The 21,353-nt window shown below is 44.1% G+C and overlaps 1 protein-coding gene across 1 annotated transcript in view; it reads right to left on the bottom strand.

Moving 5' to 3' along the window:
• The window catches only part of LOC124622574 (juvenile hormone esterase-like), a 130,547-nt gene that overhangs the window by 19,133 nt on the left and 90,061 nt on the right, over window positions 1–21,353 (bottom strand). Inside the window, exon 7 of the mRNA XM_047148323.1 lies at window positions 20,536–20,714. Coding sequence (XP_047004279.1) covers window positions 20,536–20,714 — 179 coding nt within the window. The remainder of the gene's footprint in view (window positions 1–20,535; window positions 20,715–21,353) is intronic.

Below are 21,353 nucleotides of genomic sequence, written 5' to 3'. Positions count from 1 at the left end.
GAAAAACAAAAAACACAAAAAAATAAAGTTGTTATAGTAACTTAAGTATGTTGTTAAATTAACCTAATTATGTCATGTATTGGAAAATTCGACTCGTTCCACATCATTACGAAATATCGTATTCATGATCCATGGAACTAGTATTAATCTAATCTAATCTGATCTAGTCAGATGAGTGCTAAAAGGAACTCGTTAAACTTCGGTTACACGATAAATTCAACTAAATACCTGGGTATTAAAATTACGAACAACTTAAATTGGAAGGAACACATATAAAATGTTCTGGGAAGGGCTAACCAAAGACTGCGTTTTACTGGCAGGACACTTAGAAAATGTACAAGACCTACTAAGGGGACTGCCTACACTACGCTTGTCCGTCCTCTTTTAGAATACTGCTGCGCGCTGTGGGTTCCTTACCAGATAGGACTGACGGAGTACATAGAAAAAGTTCAAAGAAGAGCAGCACGTTTTGTATTACCGCGAAATATGGGAGATTGTGTCACAGAAATGATACAGGATTTGGGCTGGACATCATTAAAAGAAAGGCGTTTTACGTTGCGACGGAATCTTCTCACAAAATTCCAATCACCAACATTCTCCTCCGAATGCGAAAATATTTTTTGACACCGACCTACATAGGGAGGAACGATCACCACGATAAAATTAGGGAAATCAGAGCTCTTACGGAAAGTTAAAGGTGTTCATTCTTTACGCGCGCTATACGAGATTGCAACAGTAGAGAATTGTGGAGGTGATTCGATGAACCCTCTTCCAGTCACTTAAATGTGATTTGTAGAGTATCCATGTAGATGTAGATGAAAGAGCTGCGGAAGGCTTGAGATCAGATAAGGCAGAAGAGAAGGATAATATACCACGCAATTTCTAAAATGATATGGGTAAGTGGTAACGAAACCACTATTCACGTTGGTCCATGAGACTGGCGACGTACCATCATAATTACAGAAAAAAAAATTATCCTCACAATTCCGAACATAGCAAGAGCTTATAAAAGCGAGAACCATCGCGCAATCAGTTCAAAAGCAGCATCCAAGCTGCTGACGAGAATAATATAAAGAAGACTGAAAAAGAAAATTAAATAGATGTTAGATGGTGATGAGTTTGTCCTTAAAAAGGTAAAGGCACTAGAGAGGTAGTCCTGACGTTGCGGTTGATAATGAAAGCAAGGGTGAAGAAAAATCAAGACACGTTCATAGGATTCGTAGACCTGGAAAAAGATTTCGACGATGTAAAATGGTCCCAGATGTTGGGTATTATGATAAAAACAGGGGTAAGATGAAGGGAACCAAACAGGGACAATAAGATTGGAAGAGCAAGAACCAAGTGATCGGTTTAAAAAGGGTGTAGTGCAAGGATGCAGCTTTTTGTCCCTACTGTTCAATCTGTACATAGAGGAAGCAACGACGGAAATAAAAGAAAGGATCAAGAGTGGGATTAAAGTTCAGGGTGATAGGATGTCAATGATAATATTCGCTGATGACATTGCCATCGTCAGTGGAGAATTACAGGACCTACTGAATGGAATGAACAGTCCAATAACTGTAGGATATGGAGTGAGGGAAAAACGCAAAAAACTTAAGTAATAAGAAATGACAGAAATGAGAATAGCGAGAAACTTAAGATCAATACTGTGGATCAAGAAGTAGACGATGTTAAGGGATTCTGCTATCTTGGAACGAAAATAACCCACGACGGACGAAGCAAGAAGGACATAAATATCAGACTAGCACAGGCAAAGAGGGTGTTCTAGAGCAATAAAAGCCTGTTATTATCAAACATAGGCCTTAATTTGAGGAAGAAATTTATAAGAATATTCATTTTGAGCATAGCATTGTACGGCAGTGATTGATTATGGTAAATCGGACCAGTAGAGAATCGAAGCGTTTGAGATGTGGTGCTACAGTACAATGTTGAACTTTGGTAGTCTTGTAAGAAAAGGGAAAAGGACGTTCTCCGTAGAAACTGAGAAGTAAGGAACATACTGAAATTACTTATAAGGAGGACGGTCAGAATGAAAGGACATGGTTAAGACATCAAGGAATAATCTTCGTGGTACTTGAGGGAGCAATAGAGAGCAAAAATAGTAGGGAAAGGCTGATATTAGAATAATACATTCAACAAATAACTGAGGCCTTTGAGTGCAAGAGCAGCTCGGGGACGAATAGGTTGGCGCAGGAGAGGAATTCGTGGTGTGTCCATGAAAACAGTCAGAAGACTGATGACTAAAAAGAATTATTGTACAAATAAGTGGAGACATCAGTCACGTGCATCAGCACATACAGATCAGCATTTCAGAGGGCTGCCACTGTCATGTCACCCAGTACGTAACACATTACCCCTTCCCGCACCCACGGACTGGTTCTTTAGCTGTTGTAGGTGCCAGAGCCGATTTCCAGTAGCGGGGCAAGAGGTCTCGCTCCTCGGGTCTAGTATGTTGGCTAAAAGCATTATGATTTTCCCGCGATAGTTTATGTTTTATTGGAATTAGTCTTCGAAAGTCCTGGTAGAATGTCGCCGGTCGTGCGGTAGCGTTCTCGCTTCCCGCGCCCGGGTTCCCGGGTTCGATTCCCAGCGGGGTCAGTGATTTTCTCTGCCTCGTGATGACTGGGTGTTGTGTGATGTCCTTAGGTTAGTCTGGTTTAAGTAGTTCTAAGTTCTAGGGGACTGATGACCATAGATGTTAAGTCCCATAGTGCTCAGAGCCATATGAACCATTTAGAATGTCGCCGTTCGCCAACGAATGATATTAATGGGACCAAGAAATGGCCTCTGAAAATGTATACGTCCTGGTCCTGAGGTCGAATGGCTGAAATTAGTGGACGATAAAGCAATTTCGTGGATCGGCTGGAAGCTTGCCTAAGGAGATGTCAGCCGACACTCTTCGTGGATGAAATGTGGGAACTAGGGAAAGCAGGAAAAGGTGTGTGGGGGGCCTAATCAGGTACCGTTGATTGCATAGTAAGTACATAAACTTCATTTAAGAAAATAATTATTTTAAAACATTCATTTAAAAAAAATTGACTGTAACACAAACTACACTGACGGCTGAAGGCCTTATTTGAAAAGAATTCAAAATTATTTGTCGGCTGAAGGCCACAAGCAATACTTCAGAACAATTAAGCGCTGCAGGCCTGAATTACTAGTGAGGAAGACAATTACACGTTGAAAATACCAAAATAATTCTTAAAACTATCATTTAAAAAAAAATTGACTGTATCACAAGCTATACTGACGGCTGAAGGCCTTATTAAGAAGAATTCAAATTATTTGTCAGCTGAATGCCACAAGCAATAGGAATAATTTAAACAAAATATTATTTTTAAACAATTGACATTATCAGAACAAATAAAGAAGGGCGTGATCCACAGACAGTGCTGCAAGGATCCACCTGAGAAAAACTTCCTACAGCTGTGTAAGCGGTGAGACAGGCAGCCAAGAGTTATGCTCACTTAACTCATACTAGAGACAGCTTACGCCGACCAGCACACTCGCAAAATCCACCTAAGATGCGATAACCAATATAACGATAGAATAACAGTTAGCATCGTCAAATGACAAGCATTTAATTGCACAATTTGGCTCCACCAAATCCTAGTACGCAGACAGGGTTAAGACCAAAGTGTCTATTCAAAATCTGACTAGATGCACATGAAATCGCAAAAGACAATTCCACAACCAACTCAAACAATGCTAAAACAGTCGATATACAGCAACAAGACGAACTGCACGTAGACATGAACGCTAAGAACACAGAAACGGTGGAAAGACCAGATACACGTCGTCCACTGAGACGACCGATCGAACGACCAACCATCGTCGCCAATCAAGTCAGGCAAGGGAAACGTCGGAGTATAAAACCGCCAACTGACAGCCTGATGGCATGAGGTCACTTCGAGGGACGGACACACACACACAAGTGAAGGTTACATTAATCGAATATAACGATCCATTCAACTTAAACTCGCTTAATCCGGACCTCGACGTGGTTGTGCACTCTCGCGACCACATCCTTCCATCGTACAGTTCGTATATCGCCAGCTCCCTCGGCGAGTACGGGCGCTGTCGGGCCTCACTGCTGCTCCGTCTCATCTCAGCTCCGACACACGACGACCCGGAAATACTAGAGGTGGCTCCAAAGATAGTACCACAGAACTCGCTATCGATAAACGCCGCTGCTGCCACTCACGGACAGACGAAGCGAGCAAACGTAGTGGCGCCAGTGAACGCACAAAGAAAACGAGAGGTCACAATCCGAAAACACGACGCCAACCTGTCAACGGCACAAAAGCGAGCCGGAACACGACTCAGTCGATACAGGAGACGATTCGCGAGCCTCGTAGGGTGGAGGTGATGTTTGAGAAGTGATGAGTGTGTTTCGCCGGAAGTGAGTGATCCTGAGAAATGAGCAACGTTGTTTTGCCAGTACACAAAGCTTTCAGAAAGTTCGCTGGAAGGTTGCTGCACATGGGCGTAGAATTCTGGGTAAGATGACGGTTTTCTAGGCGAGTGTAGCAGTTTAGCGAGCATGCCTGTTCTAGGTAGGAAGGGGCTGCGTAGTAGAGCGTGGAAACATCACCTGCCGGGAGTTGGTGTTGACTGCACGAAGGCAACTCGGCGAGACTCAACTGATTTGTTTCTGTGGAAACTTGAAGAATGGGTTTCGTTTATCTTTCTCCATTTCTGATTTTAAATTGTTATCGTGCTTTGCTCTTGAAGTGTGTCCTTTGTGGGAGTTACTAGAAACAAACTTGAACCGGTGTATTGATTATTTACAGAGCACGTTTTCGAATCCAGTATTCGAATCTGGGAGGCTCTCTGATAGTGGTTGGGGTACAACAGGACATTTTGCAACTTTTATATAACCCCCTGTCCCAGACATGGATGCTTTCGCATTTAAATGATAGTCGACATTAAAACAAATGCATGCAACTAGACAAATTCAGGTGGAGACACTTCGTTTAGTTTTTAGTAGCGGTCTTGGAAGGCAGTCGAGTCTGAGTGTTGGGATGCTATCTTCAAAATTTCAGCCGTTGAACAAAATGAAAAATTTTAGGCCGAGAGAAGGGGGTGTTTCCTCTCCTGCCTTCTGATACAGGAAGCAGTTTGGGGATTAGTCAAGATACCCCCACAAACTTTTGTAGCTCTTTTTATGCGTATGCGAGGTAGTTTAAGTTTTAGGGGGACTTTACCGGGATGTGGACGAGAGCCATCCCAGCAAGCAGTCGGTGCTCAGAGGGGTATTTGGAAACCACTGCGAAATGGAAACCACTACGAAAATCAAAAATGTTTTATTTGCAATAGTTAGTTACGCCTTACGGCTGCTTTTCTTCATAGCCGACGCTCCGACGTAGGCATCTGCCGTAGCGTTGTACCAACTTTCTATTACCCTCGTCATAGAAGGCAGCCGCCTGTGCTTTCCGCCAATCCTCTACGCTCGTCTACAGCTCGTTGTCTGTACCAAAATGTGATCCTCATAGCTAGCGGCTCATTTGAGCACGGCTGAAACTCAGGAAGACCAAATTACGGGTTATATTGTGGATGATCAGACACTTCCCATCGAAAACGCTGCAGGGGGATCTACACTCCTGGAAATTGAAATAAGAACACCGTGAATTCATTGTCCCAGGAAGGGGAAACTTTATTGACACATTCCTAACACAGGCAACAGAGCATGCACAATGTCGGCACTAGTACAGTGTATATCCACCTTTGGCAGCAATGCAGGCTGCTATTCTCCCATGGAGACGATCGTAGAGATGCTGGATGTAGTCCTGTGGAACGGCTTGCCATGCCATTTCCACCTGGCGCCTCAGTTGGACCAGCGTTCGCTGGACGTGCAGACCGCGTGAGACGACGCTTCATCCAGTCCCAAACATGCTCAATGGGGGACAGATCCGGAGATCTTGCTGGCCAGGGTAGTTGACTTACACCTTCTAGAGCACGTTGGGTGGCACGGAATACATGCGGACGTGCATTGTCCTGTTGGAACAGCAAGTTCCCTTGCCGGTCTAGGAATGGTAGAACGATGGGTTCTATGACGGTTTGGATGTACCGTGCACTATTCAGTGTCCCCTCGACGATCACCAGTGGTGTACGGCCAGTGTAGGAGATCGCTCCCCACACCATGATGCCGGGTGTTGGCCCTGTGTGCCTCGGTCGTATGCAGTCCTGATTGTGGCGCTCACCTGCACGGCGCCAAACACGCATACGACCATCATTGCCACCAAGGCAGAAGCGACTCTCATCACTGAAGACGACACGTCTCCATTCGTCCCTCCATTCACACCTGTCGCGACACCACTGGAGGCGGGCTGCGCGGTGTTGGGGCGTGAGCGGAAGACGGCCTAACGGTGTGCGGGACCGTAGCCCAGCTTCATGGAGACGGTTGCGAATGGTCCTCGCCGATACCCCAGGAGCAACAGTGTCCCTAATTTGCTGGGAAGTGGCGGTGCGGTCCCCTACGACACTGCGTAGGATCCTACGGTCTTGGCGTGCATCCGTGCGTCGCTGCGGTCCGGTCCCAGGTCGACGGGCACGTGCACCTTCCGCCGACCACTGGCGACAACATCGATGTACTGTGGAGACCTCACGCCCCACGTGTTGAGCAATTCGGTGGTACGTCCACCCGGCCTCCCGCATGCCCACTATACGCCCTCGCTCAAAGTCCGTCAACTGCACATACGGTTCACGTCCACGCTGTCGCGGCATGCTACCAGTGTTAAAGACTGCAATGGAGCTCCGTATGCCACGGCAAACTGGCTGACACTGACGGCGGCGGTGCACAAATGCTGCGCAGCTAGCGCCATTCGACGGCCAACACCGCGGTTCCTGGTGTGTCCGCTGTGCCGTGAGTGTGATCATTGCTTGTACAGCCCTCTCGCAGTGTCCGGAGCAAGTATGGTGGGTCTGACACACCGGTGTCAATGTGTTCTTTTTTCCATTTCCAGGAGTGTATATTGCCCCTGCATAGTGCGGCCGAGAATTGTCATGAAGAACGAAACGCATGACAGTTAAGTAATGTGGGCTGCAGGACATCAGGCGAAATCTCTCACCATGTCCTCATACTTGGCGGGAGACATTATATTCTAGGCAAATTTACATGCTCATTATGCTTTCAGAATTGAAAAGAGCGACGTGCTGCGGTCGACGGGCGTACTAGAGAACTACCAAACACATCTGTGTATAACTTCATCGGATTTTCTCAGTGGTGTCCATTTCGCCACCGATCGGAACTTAACTTTCCGAACAGCCCTCGTATATATAATCTAGTAGAAAGCGTAGGATGCTCTTTAAGGCTATTCACAGATGATTCAGTCGCTTATACCAATGTAGCAACGCCAGAAGATAGTAAGAGTTTGCAGGACGACCTGCAGAGAATTAATGAAATGTGCAGACTCCAGAAGTTTACCCTGCATGTAAATAAATATAACATATTGCGCATACATAGGAAAAGAAATCCACTCCTGTACAGCTACACTATTGATGACAAACGGCTGGAGATAGCGTCTACCGTAAAATATCTAGCCGTAAATATCCAGAGCGACCTTAAGTGGAATGACCATATAAAACAGAAAGCTGGAAATCAGAGATCAGATTCATCGGAAGAATCTTAAGGAAATGTAACTCATCCACGAAAGAAGTGGCTTATAAGACGCTTTTCGGCCGATTGTTGAGTATTGTTCATCTATCTGGGATCCCTATCAGGTAAGAAGATCCAACGAAGAGCGGTGCGTTTCGTCACGAGATCGTTAAGCTGGTGAGAGAGCGTTACGGAGATGATAGCCCGCATCTTTGGTCGTGCGGTAGCGTTCTCGCTTCCCACGCCCGGGCTCCCGGGTTCGATTCCCGGCGGGGTCTGAGATTTTCTCTGCCTCGTGATGGCTGGGTGTTGTGTGATGTCCTTAGGTTAGTTAGGTTTAAGTAGTTCTAAGTTCTAGGGGACTGATGACCATAGATGTTAAGTCCCATAGTGCTCAGAGCCATTTGAACCATTTTTGAACGGAGATGATAAACAAATTCCACTGGCAGGCGTTACGAGAGAACCGTTGTGCAGCACGGAGAGATTTACTATTAAAATCTCGGGACCAGTACTTTTCAGAAGGAGTCAGCCAACATATACTCCGCCCCCCCCCCCCCCCGCCCCCCCGTACATCTCGCCTATTGACAACGAGGAGAAAATTCGAGAAATTAGAGCCACTGCAGAGGACAATCATCACTCTTACCACGCACTATGTGCGAGTGGAGCAGGGTTGGAGGGATCAGATAATGGTACCGAAAGTACCCTCCGCCACACACCATTAGGTGGCTTGCGGAGTATGTTGTAGATGTAGATAACCATTCCCAGGTAATGGTCTGTTCAATTGGACCAGAGGATTAGAGGATTCAGTCCATTCCGTGTGAACATAACCCTTACCATTATGGAGTCACCACCACTTCCTCAGTGCCTTGTGACATCATGGCTTCCTCTGCGATCTGTGCCACACTCTAACCCTACCATCAGCTCTTACCAATTGATTCGGGATTCATCTGATCAGACCACGATTTTCCAGTCGTCCAGGGTCCAATCCATATGGTCACGAGTACAGGAGAGGTGCTGCAGGCAAAGTCGTGCTGTTAGCAAAGGCACTCGCGTCGGCTGTCTGCTGCCATATCCCACTAACGCCTGATCTCGCCGCACTGTCCTAACGGATATGTCCTCCGTACGTCCCACTTTGGCACTCTGGCTCTGTAGTTCTCGGAATACTGAATTCTCTACCGACTTCCAAAATGGAATGTTCCATTCGTCTAACTCCAACTACCAATCCACGTTCAAAACCTGTTAATTCCCGTCGTGCGGTCACAGTCCCGTAGCACACCTTTCCACATGGATCACAAATTACAGCTCCGTCAACGCACTGCTCTTTTATACCTTGTTTAGGCAATACTACCGCCATCTGTATAAATGCATTACCGCCATCTGTATGTATGCGTATCGCTATCTCTTGACTTTTGTCACCTCAGCCTATTTATATCTTCCACATCCTTCATTAGCACCTAAAAGTCGAACACTAGTAGATGTCGACTCATCACCACCTGAAATCGCTAGGAATGATGTTCCTCAGATGCCAGTTTTAGTATTATGAATGAATATTTTTGTAATCATCATTTAAATATGTTCCAGTGAATGAGAATTTTATTCGAGAAAATGAAGACACTTTTATGAGCAATAGAAGATCTGTGCTTTCGACGTACCGTAGTATGTTTCATTCTTTCTGGAGAAAACTGCGCATACCTCCAATATCGCACCAGAGTTTTTGACTCGAAATGTGCTCTTAACAGAGGAAAGTCAGTGAACGCTTGCACACTGCAACACACTCGATGATTTAGGTCGGGAGCGTCCTAGTGAACAGCTAATTTCATACAGTAATATACTGAGCTATGGTTAAACAGGTAATGAAAAAAATAGAGAGAAGGCGTATAGTATGCATAACCCCTTAAGAATATGCCATTTGTGTAAGAGAAAAAGTAGGAAGATATTTAAACTAAATTCCTGATAGCATGTTTGTATGAATGGTTCTTTAGATTCTAGCAAACTCTTTTGTTAGCAAAATACCAATCACTTTCAAAGCATTACGTTTCCGTTATACGAGGAATATAATTCTTGTTCACAATCACCTGTGTTACATATAACATTGTTTATTATGGCCATTCCATACCACTAAAAAGTGACTAACTACGATCGCCTTCGACTGACCACTATAGCACCACAAACGATTTGATACTTCAGTTGAAATATTCTGCGAGGTTTAGTTTTATTAACATTTGCAAACACGTAAACACTGATACGTCTCAAAATGTTTCGTTTTTCAGGTAAGTGTACCCAATAATTTAACCTTTTGGTAATAAAAATTCTTGTACATAGTTATAGAAGAGTCATCTGTGTAGGAAGTGTAGGTCAGAGACACAGTATTTCCCTACAGGGACTTGAATGGTGAGGATCCCCTTGTGACATAACAAATGCTTGTTTATCAAAGAATGGTTTAATGAAAATGTCGTGCTCCAATAGACAGGACCTTTCTCTAGAACCTACGATAGGTGTGGTGCTTAGTGTCCAATGGATTAAGAAGCAGAGCTTAGAGGTGTAGAACTGGTGGACAGCACGAAGCGAAGTAGAGAATGTTTCTGGAGAGAGCAGAAGCACATAAAGCCCAACTGCGGGTTTAAACAAACAGCTTGGAATGGAAAATTTGAGAAGGCTCGGTAACATAATGTGTTCAGCGTGATATAACAGAGCTACAGAAAATCCAGCTGCACCTGCATTTACAACTACATCTTCACCCCGCGAGCCACCTTACGATGTGAAGAGTAGAGTATTTCTAGTGGCACCATAAAAAAAAATCGTTCAAATGGCTCTGAGCACTATGGGACCTAACTTCTGAGGTCATCAGTCAAATGGTTCAAATGGCTCTGAGCACTATAGGACTTAACATCTGAGGTCATCAGTCCCCTAGAACTTAGAACTACTTAAACCTAACTAACCTAAGGACATCACACACATCCATGCCCGAGGCAGGATTCGAACCTGCGACCGTAGCGGTCGCGCTGTTCCAGACTGCAGCGCCTAGAACCGCTCGGCCACCCTGGCCGGCGGCACCATCAAGTAACATGTTGATCGACTCCTCTGGGAACTGTTTACTGAGCAACTCCGTACACCTCTCGCACACGCTAGCCGATCCGGTGATGAAACAGGTTGCTTTAAGTTGTATTTTCTGTGTCTGCTCTACTAAGAAGGACCCCAGACTAACGATTAATGCTCAGGATTCGACCCTACAAGTGTTTTGTAGTGTCACATTGTGGAAGAATTATATTTTCTTAATTTTGTTCCATGACTCCCTCCATGGCATCTGCTGTTCATACAATTAGTTTTACATGGTCTTTCCTCTGTTCCTCAGTGCTGTCTATTGCCTTTTACTGTTCCCGGTGATTAATCGCCAATAGCGTACTCAAACAGTAATGGATTTCTTTCCCTATGTATTCGCTATTTTATTTACACGCCAGGTCAATCCTGTACCAATTATTAATTCTCCTTAGATCTTCCCGCATTTCGCTACAGCCTTCCCTTTTTTCTTTTTTGAATCATCAGTCTTCTGACTGGTTTCATGCGGCCAACCACGATTTCCTCTCCTGCATCAACATCTTAATCTCAGTGTAGCCCTTGCAACCTATGTCCTCAATTACTTGCTGGATGTATTCCAATCTCGGTCTTCCTCTAGTAACATGGAAGGTATTCCCTGATGTCCTCAAAGATGTCCCCTTCATCCTGTCCCTTCTCCTTGTCAGTGTTTTCCGCATATACCTTTCCTCTCAGATTTTGCGCGTAAACCTCCTCATTCCTTACTTTATCAGCCCATCTAATTTGCAACATTCGTCTGCAACACCACTTCTCAAATTCTTTGATTTTCTTCCGTTCCGGTTTTCCAACAGTCCATGTTTCACATGCTCCAAACGTACATTCTCAAAAATTTTTTTCCTCAAATCAAGGCCTATGTTAGATATTAGTAACTTCTCTTGGCCTGTAACGCCCTTTTTGCCAGTGCTAGTCTGCTTTTTATGTCCTCCTTGCTCCCTCTGTCATTGGTTATTTTGCTGCCTAGGTAGTATAATTCCTGAACGTCATCTACTCCCTCATCACCGATCCCGAAGTTAAGTTTCTCGCTGTTCTCATTTCTGATATTTCTCATTATTTTCGTCTTCACTCGATTAACTCCCAATCCAAGTTCTGTACTCATTAGATAGTTCATTCCATTCAGCAGATCATGTAAATCTTATTCACATTCACTCAAGATAGCAATGTCATCAGCGAAACGTCTCATTGATATCCTTTCACCTTGAATTTTAATTCCACTCCCAAAATTTTCTTTTATTTCCATTATTGCATTTTCTGTGTACATATTGAACTACAGAGGCGAAAGGCTACATCCTTGTCCTACACCCTTTTTAATCCGAGTACTTTATTCTTTGTCGTCCACTCTTATTGTTCCCTCTTGGCTCTTATACATATTGTTTATTACCCGTCTCTCCCTACAGCTTAACCCTATTTTTCTCAGAATTTCGAACATCTTGCACAGTTTCACATTGTTGAACGCTTTTTCCAGGTCGACAAATCCTATGATTGTGTTTGGTTTTTCGTTAGTCTTGCTTACATTATCAACCGCAATGTCAGAATTGCTTCTCGGGTGCCTTTACCTTTTCTCAAGCCAATCTGATCGGCATATAGCACACCCTCAATTTTCTTTTCCTTTTTTCTGTACATTATTCTTGTCATCAGCTTTGATGAATGAGCTGTTAAGTTGATTGTGCGATAATTCTCGCATTTGTCAGCTCTTGCAGTCTTTGGAATTATGTGGATAATATTTTTCCGAAAATCAGATGGTATGTCGTCAGACTCACATGTTATACACACCAACGTGAATAGTCGTTGTGTTGCTACTTCCCCCAACGATTTTAGAAATTCTGATGGAATAATATCTATCCCTTCTGCTTTATTTGAACTTAAGTACTTCAAAGCTCTTTTAAATTATGATTCTAATACTGGATCCCCTATCTCTTCTAAATTGACTCCTGTTTCTTCTTCTATCACGTCAGACAAATCTTCCCCCTCATAAAGACTTTCAATGTATTCTTTCTACCTATCTGCTCTCTCCTCTAAATTTTTCAGTAAAATTGCCGTGGCACTCTTAATGTTACCACCCCTGCATTTAATATCGCCGACGGTTGTTTTGGCCCTGTATGCTGAGTTTGTCCTTCCGACAATCATTTCTTTTTCGATTTCTTAACACTTTTCACGCAACCATTTCGCCTTAGTTGCCCTGCACTTCCTATTTATTTATTTCCTCAGCGAACTGTATTTCAGTATTCTTGACTTTGCCTGAACATTTTTGTACTTCCTTTTTTGTCGATCAACTGAAGTGATTCGTCTGTTACCCATGGTTTCTTCGCAGTTACCCTCTTTTGTACCTATGTTTTCCTCACCAATTTCTATGATTGCCCTTTTTGGAGATGTCTGTTCCTCTTCAACTGTTCTCCCCACTGAGCTATTCCTCTTTACCACGTCTGCAGCCTTAGAGAACTTCCGTATCCCACATCTTTGTGTATTGATTCTTCCTGACAAATCTCTTAAACTTCAGCCTACTCTTCATCACTACTACATTGCGATATGAGTCTATACCTCCTCCGGGTACGCCTTGCAATCCAGTATCTGATTACAGAATCTCTGTCTGACCTTTATGTAATCTAACTGAAATCTTCCCGTAGGACCCGGCCGTTTCCAAGAATACCTCCTACTCTTGTGATTCTTGAACAGAGTATACGCTATTACTGGCTGAAATTTATTACAGAATTCAATTAGTCTTTCTCCTCTCTCATTCCTTGTCCCAAGCCCATATTCTAATGTAACATTTTCTTCTGTTTCTTCCCCTACAACTGCATTCCAATGCCTCATGATTACTAGATTTTCATCTCTCTTTGCGTACTAAATTACCCTTTCAATATCCTTGTATACTCTCCCTGTCTCGTCTTCAGCTTGCAACGTTGGCATGTATGCCTGAACTATCGTTGTTGGTGTTGGTGGCTCTCTGCCCAACCTTCCCATTCATAACGAATCCTACTCCCGTTATACCATTTTCTGGTGCTTTTGATATTACTCATCTGACCAGAAGTCCTTATCTTCTTTCCATTTCACTTCACTGACCCCTATAAGCTTCTGATATTCCACGCACCGCCTTTTAGAACGTTATCCGTTTGTTGATTACTCAATCTTTTTCTCGTGGTCGTCTCCCCTTGGCAATCCCTCCTGGAGATCCGAATGGGGCGATTCCGGAATCTTTTGCCAATGGAGAGATAATCATGACACTTTTTCTGAGCATACACGCTATGTGTCTTTAATGCAGTGCTTTCCATTGCCTTCTGCATCCTCACGCCGTTGATCATTGCTGATCCTTCTGCCTTTAGGAGCAGTTTCCTGCCCCAAGGACAAGAGAACGCCCTAGTCCGCTCTTCCGCCCTCATTGACAAGTTGGCAGAATGAGGATGACTTCTTATGCCGGAAGACTTCGGCCGCCAGTGCTGATTATTAATCAAAATTTAAGCAGCAACGGGATTCGAGCCCGGGACGGAGGACGTTTAGATTACTAATCATAGACGCAACCCCTTCATCGCGGGTCTTCCCATAGACAACAGCACCGTCAACGGACAGCCTAATCATTCTACTGGTCTCACTGAAAAAAATTTAGTGCCTCGACGAGAGTCTTCAAGACAGTTGTTAAAGGAGAGTCAGTGAAATTTTAAGATCAGTTTTTCACAGGCTATAAAAACTTCGGCTGCTCTCCAATCTCAAAAAGAGCAGACAAAAATGATGTCTCGTATCAAAAATAGTAATCTCAATTATGTTCAGCACATAATCTCACGTTAATATAGTTGGTAGTTACAGCCCTAAATTTACTGTTCAGTATATGAAGCATGAAAATGAGTCCGGAACGCTGAGGGCTATTCGGAAAGTAAGAGTGAACTATCGCCCAAAGGGGAACCACTGTGAAAATCCGAGGAAGCTTTGCAGTAATGTGTTGCGCAGTATCTCTAGTACGCCCGCGGATGGCTCCTGCAGCTTTTTCTGTCGGAAGTCATTGATCATCCAGCGTACAGTCCGGACTTGGCACCCTCAGATTTTCAACTCTGCTCACATGGGTCGCTGGCTATGAAGACAACATCTCGGCTGAGACAACAAGCTACAGATAAGCGTAGAGAATTGACAGAGAGCACGGCGGCTGTCTTCTACGATGAGGGTGTTCCAAAACTGCTACGAAAAATACCTCAGTCGGAGAGGCGTCTATGTAGAGAAGTAGCTGGAAGGTGTTTCTAACTGTTGCAAGTAAAACATTTTTGATTTTCACTGCAGTTTCCATTTCGTGACAGATCGGATCTTACTTTCCGAATAGGCCTCGTATGTACACTAGATAAGAGGAAAGCATGCGAAGAACTGACTGATTTTCTTATCCCATACATCATGAATGATTACCGTTGCAGTATATTTAATAAATATTTGGTGAATAAAAATTAATTGCCATTAAAAATGGGTGTGGCTGTGCACTTAAGTTAAGGCACCCTCATAAAGAGTGACTGAAAATGGTCTAGTTGCATGTGTTGTTTACATTGGTACGTACATTTTTGTGTATGTTTTCTTTATGTAAGCTATCTCGTGTGTAATTCACCTTCACTTTTTTGCTGTTAATGAGAGCTATAATAGACCCAGAAGCATATATGAGCTCTTAGACATTTAAATGTGCGTCTTTTGACAGGTATAATTTGTTTTAAGAATGTGCTAATTTTAAATGACTCGTTATTTTTATAATGTTAGTAAGACGCTTGGAAATTATTCACGAAATAGCGCAGAAGTACTCGGTTCTTGCTATTCGGTCGTTACGCTTCGTGTAAGTGTGTGTTTTTGGCGAAAAGGTAAATTGGTCCAATGACTGTCTATAAACGGTATGATCACGATGAGCTATCGCTGGACTTAAAATATTTCGAGAGAGATCTCAAAAGTGGCATTTATTTTACCAGAAAATTTTAATTTCTACTGAAGCAGTTCGGATTTATGCGGCTGAAGGATGTTGGGACACTTTCGGATTTAACGTCAACTCATACTGTACGTCTCCGAAATGGAACTCAATGGAAGGGAACATCAATGTCAAATGGTCGAGGCCCAATAGAAATACGGACCCCGCAACGAACTAGTGACGTCACACTAGTTGCCTTGCCTGACATACAACGCGAACACTCGGCTAAGTCTGGGGCCAGATGGGTAATCACCATCTCAAAGTAAAGTCTTTAAAGTTGTGTTGTGTTATCGACAGCGTGAGTGTATTTAAATGCGCAGTTATGAAGTGTTAAACTGCTCTAAAAAGTAACTCGCTCCCCACCGGAGTTGGTCACTGTTACTGGTAACACTTGTGGTGTCATGTCCTGTGACGCACGCTACAGGGCTCGTACATTTGGTCAGGTCCGCAAATAGTTGTGTTTTCACACCAAAAGGAACGTTACGCTAACACAAAGTCTCTTCCATTGTCCCAGTATCGTAAGGTCCAAGTGCGGCTATGAGATACTGTAACTAGTAATATAGTACTGGGATTATGGAGCTAGCAGTGGGTGAAGAAATTATAAACGGCTAAAAGAAACATAATAATGGATGTTCCTGACAACAACTGGATGGTAAATTTGCCACACTGCTGAGACTCGAAACATAGGGAAAGTGACGTTCAAACATTTCAAAACATATACAAACAAACACATCAAGCAATAGGGTGTTTAAAAGGCAATAAATATAACTTTTGTACTTTATTCCCTGTGTTTTCCTTTCTAAGCACCAAATAAGGCAAAGAGACTGTATTTTCCTCCTTCTATACTGCCGGATTTTTCATTATCAAAAAACTTTATTAATGAAACCTGTTTTATCCATTCATGTTCTTATTTATGCGTGGTGTACGCTTATTCTCTTTCCAGGAATTGTAAAACCTAAATCATTTTATGGTTTCAAATATTTGAAGGAAAACTCAAAGAAAAAATATACTTCCTGCATCCATCACAAAGATGAAACAAACGACAAAAATAAAGATTAAGAAGACACACAATCGAGTGAGTTGACTACCGTCCCTCAAAGTCAAAATTTTCTTCACGAGTATCCTTGACATCGACGCCCAGTTTCGTTGCGTTCCGACAGGTTACGTTGACGGTTTGTGTGAAAACCACCACTCATATGCCTTGAGGACGTCGTTACGTCCAGTTTGGACAGACCTTTGTTATATATATCTACATTTATTATATACATGTTTATCAAAATGGTTCAAATGACTCTGAGCACTATGGGACTTAATATCTGAGGTCATCAGTCCCCTAGAACTTAGAACTACTTAAACCTAACTAACCTAAGGACATCACACACATCCATGCCCGAGGCAGGATTCGAAACTGCGACCGTAGCGGTCGCGCGGTTCCAGACTGAAGCGCCTAGAACCGCTCGGCCACTCCGGCCGGCACATGTTTATCGAATGTATTTAAATCCCCTAAGGCTTATGGGACTTTAGCGTCTGTGCTAATCCGCATCGTATCGTAATTAATGCTCTGTTCAGTTATCTTGTAACGTGAATGAAGGATACATTGAAGATCTGCGTGAAGTTTAAGCTTGTCTGCGAGGCTGGTGTGTAAAAAGATCCAAAGATCCATCCCACAGCTTAAATTATAATTTTTAAGGCAACCTTTCCCTATGCGAAATTGCTGAAATACACTGAAGGGTCACTTCCCTAATATCGTGTATGTCTGAAGTAGTGCTGGTTGGAACTGACACCCTGAATCAGCACGGCTGTCCATAAATCCGTAAGAGTACGAAGGGGTGGAGACCTCTTCTGAACAGCACGTTGCAAGGCATTGCAGACATGCCTAATAATGTTCATGTCTGGGGAGTTTAAAGTCCAACGGGAGTGTTTAAACTCAGAAGAGTATTCCTGGAGCCCCTCTGCAGCGATTCTGGACGAGTGGGGTGTCGCATTGTCCGTCGGAATGCACAATGGACATCAATGGATGCAGGTGATCAGACAGGATGCTTACCTACGTATCACTTGTCACAATCGTATCTAGACGAATCAGGGGTCCCATATCAACTGCACACGCCCCACACCATTAAGAGCCTCCACCAGTTTGAACAGTCCCCTCCTGACATTCACGGTCCATGGATTCACGAGGTTGTCTCTATACCTGTACACGTCCATCCGCTCAATACAATTTGAAACGAGACTCGTCCGACCAGGCAACACGTTTCCAGTCATCAACAGTCCATTGTCAGTGTTGACGGCCCGGGCGAGGCGTCAAGCTTCGTGTCGTGCAGTCATCAAGGGTACACGATCGGGCCTCCAGCTTCGAAAGCCCATATCGATTATGTTTCGTTGAATTCTGTGCGTGCTCACTCTTTTTGGTGGCCCAGCTCTGTAATGCGCAGCAATTTGCGCAATGGTTGCACTTCTATCACGTTGAACGATTCTCTTCAGTTTTCGTTGGCCCCGTTCTTGCATGATTTTTCCGGCCATAGCGGTCAGAGATTTGATGTTTTACCGGATTCCTTATATTCACGTTACACTCGGGAAATGGTCGTACGGGAAAATCCTTTCATCGCTACCTCGAAGACGTTGTGTCCCATCGCTCGTGCGCCGACTAGAACAGCACGTTCAAACTCACCTAAATCTTGAAAACCTGTCGTTGTAGCGGCAGTAACCGATCTAACAACTGCGCCAGACATTTGTTGTCTTATGTAGGCGTTGCCGACCGCAGCGCCGTATTCTGCCTTTCTACATGTCTCTCTGTATTTGAATACGCATGCGTACACCTGTTTTTATGGCGCTTCAATCTAAAATCAGTTGAGTTACATAGTTTTTGATCGTTTATTCAAAACGGACACTACTTTCATATTTGATTTAGCAGACATCACTGTTTCACGTCTCTCTTAATATGTTCAGGGATGTGAAATAGGTGTGGGGGATTCCTTATTGCATTTGCGATAGCCATATCTGACACATGATGAAGACTTGTCAAACATCCCGCTGTCAGCAGGCAGTTTCTGGCCAAAAAACTCATAAACAAACTTTAAATCATGGATGAGCATATCAGCAGTCTGCATCCTGTTGTCTGACGGCGGTCACGTTGCACTAGATGGGTCGTTGTTTATACACTACTGGCCATTAAAACTGCTACACCAAGAAGAAGTGCAGATGATAAACGGGCATTCATTGGACAAATATATTATACTAGAACTGACATGTGATTACATTTTCACGCAATTTGGGTACATATATGCTGAGACATCAGTACCCAGAACAACCACCTCTGGCCGTATTAACGGCCTTGATACGCCTGGGCATTGAGTCAAACAGAGATTGGATGGCGTCTACAGGTACAACTGCCCATGCAACTTCAACACGATACCACAGTTTATCAAGAGTAGTGACTAGCATATTGTGATGAGCCAGTTGCTCGGCCACCATTGACCAGACGTTTTCGATTGGTGAGAGATCTGGAGGATGTGCTGGCCAAGGCAGCAGTCGAACATTTTCTGTATCCAGAAAGGCCCGTACAGGACCTGCGACATGCGGTAGTGCATTATCCTGCAGGTATCGAATGAAGGGTAGAGCCACGACTCGTAACACATCTGAAATGTAACGTCCACTTTTCAAAGTGCCGTCAGTGTGAACAAGAGGTGACCGAGACGTGTAACCAATGGCACCCCATACCATCACGCCGGGTGATACGCCAGTATGGCGATGACGAATACACGCTTACAATGTGCGTTCACCGCGATGTCGCCAAACACGGATGCGACCATCATTATGCTGGAAACAGGACCTGGATTCATCCGAAAAAATGACGTTTTGCCATTCGTGCACCCAGGTTCGTCGTTGAGAACACCATCGGAGGCGCTCCTGTCTGTGATGCAGCGTAAAGGGTAGCCGCAGCCATGGTCTCCGAGCTGATAGTCCATGCTGCTGCAAATATCGTCGAACTGTTCGTGCAGATGGTTGTTGTCTTGCAAACGTCCCGATCTGTTGACTCAGGGATCGAGGCGTGGTTGCACGATCCCTTACAGCCATACGGATAAGGTGCCTGTCATCTCAACTGTTAGTGATATGAGGCCGTTGGGATCCAGGACGGCGTTCCGTATTACCGTCCTGAAGCTACCGATCCCATATTCTGCTAACAGTCATCTGATCTCGACCAATGAGAGCAGCAATGTCGCGATACGATAAACCGCAATCGCGATAGGCTAAAATCCGACCTTTATCAAAGTCTGAAACGTGATGGTACGCATTTCTCCTCCTTACACGAGGCATCACGACAACGTTTCACCAGGCACCGCCGGTCAACTGCTGTTTGTGTATGAGAAATCGGTTGGAAACTTTCCTCATGTCAGCACGTTGTAGGTGTCGCCACCGGCGCCAAAGCTAATCATTCGCATATCACAGCATCTTCTTCCTGCCGGTTAAATTTCGCGTCTATAGGACGTCATCTTCGTGGTGTAGTAATTTTAATGGCCGATAGTGTAAGTGTAAGCTCGCACCATCATTTATTAAATTTTACGTCTAAGACTGAGGAATGAAAGAAGCATATTTCATTGTATTCTGATTTCTAGACTGCCTCTCTATACAACATAGGTAGAGCATGAGTAGGAAGGGAGGCACGCTGTCTCTCAGGCTTCGCCGGAAACAAACTTAGAGAATGTACAAGGACTTTTTCCTTGTGCCAAAAACCTACAAAGTAGGGCCGCCAACATTTGTCAAAACTGTATGGACAAAAACTGTATCCAGCTGGGCGCTCCGAGCGTACGTGCCACATAAATTGGCAAGTTGCAGCTTCAGAGACCTAATTATAAGGCAGCCAGACTGCATCCTGTTCAGTACTACTTAATATGTACAGTCTATCAGAATAGTGAATCAGCTTATTTACATCAGTGACGGCTTGCATGTCGTCCGTGGAGAAGCCCTCGTCCCCAAAGTAGAACTGCTCCAGCTGTTCCGCTGCGCGGGTCCGCTGTTCTTCGGTGGGCAGCGGCAGCTGGGAGCCGATCAGCGCCGTGAAGTTCTCCATCAAGTCGGCGATCCCTGCTTCCGTCATAATGGTGGTGTCTGCAAAGTAAATGAAACTCTCCATTAACTGCCAAATTTCAAGTGAATTCGAGCGAAGTTCTACAGGATTACGGCCTGGCATCAAGGAGTCATCGCTTGACATCTGTTACTGGCAGGAAATGAAACATGACAAAGAACGAATGACCAGACGAGAAGTTTGAGGATTTAGAGCCATGCACAACAAGAGTCAAGATGGATACTGACTACAGTAAAATTTAAGAGACCTTTGGAGGAAATAGAAGGAGCTAAATGAATATGAAGAGCTAGATGGCAAGCCAGTATTAACTAAAGGCGGGAAAGTCCAGATATGGAAGGGATATGTAGAAGGGCTGCACAGGGAAAGGTGAGGGAAAGTAGATGAAGATAAGTTGGAAAATATGATCCTAAGACAAAAATCCGACAGAGCAGCTAAAGACCTAAGTCGAGACAAACTGCATGGAATACAGGATTATTACAAATGATTGAAGCGATTTCACAGCTCTACAATAACTTTATTATTTGAGATATTTTCACAATGCTTTGCACACACATACAAAAACTCAAAAAGTTTTTTTAGGCATTCACAAATGTTCGATATGTGCCCCTTTAGTGATTCGGCAGACATCAAGCCGATAATCAACTTCCTCCCACACTCGGTGC

The sequence above is a fragment of the Schistocerca americana genome, chromosome 7 (genome assembly GCF_021461395.2).
Source record: "Schistocerca americana isolate TAMUIC-IGC-003095 chromosome 7, iqSchAmer2.1, whole genome shotgun sequence".
In the NCBI taxonomy this organism is placed as follows: Eukaryota; Metazoa; Arthropoda; class Insecta; order Orthoptera; family Acrididae; genus Schistocerca; species Schistocerca americana.
The sequence above is the reverse complement of the archived record's forward strand: the minus strand, read 5'-3'. Positions and strand labels throughout refer to the sequence as shown.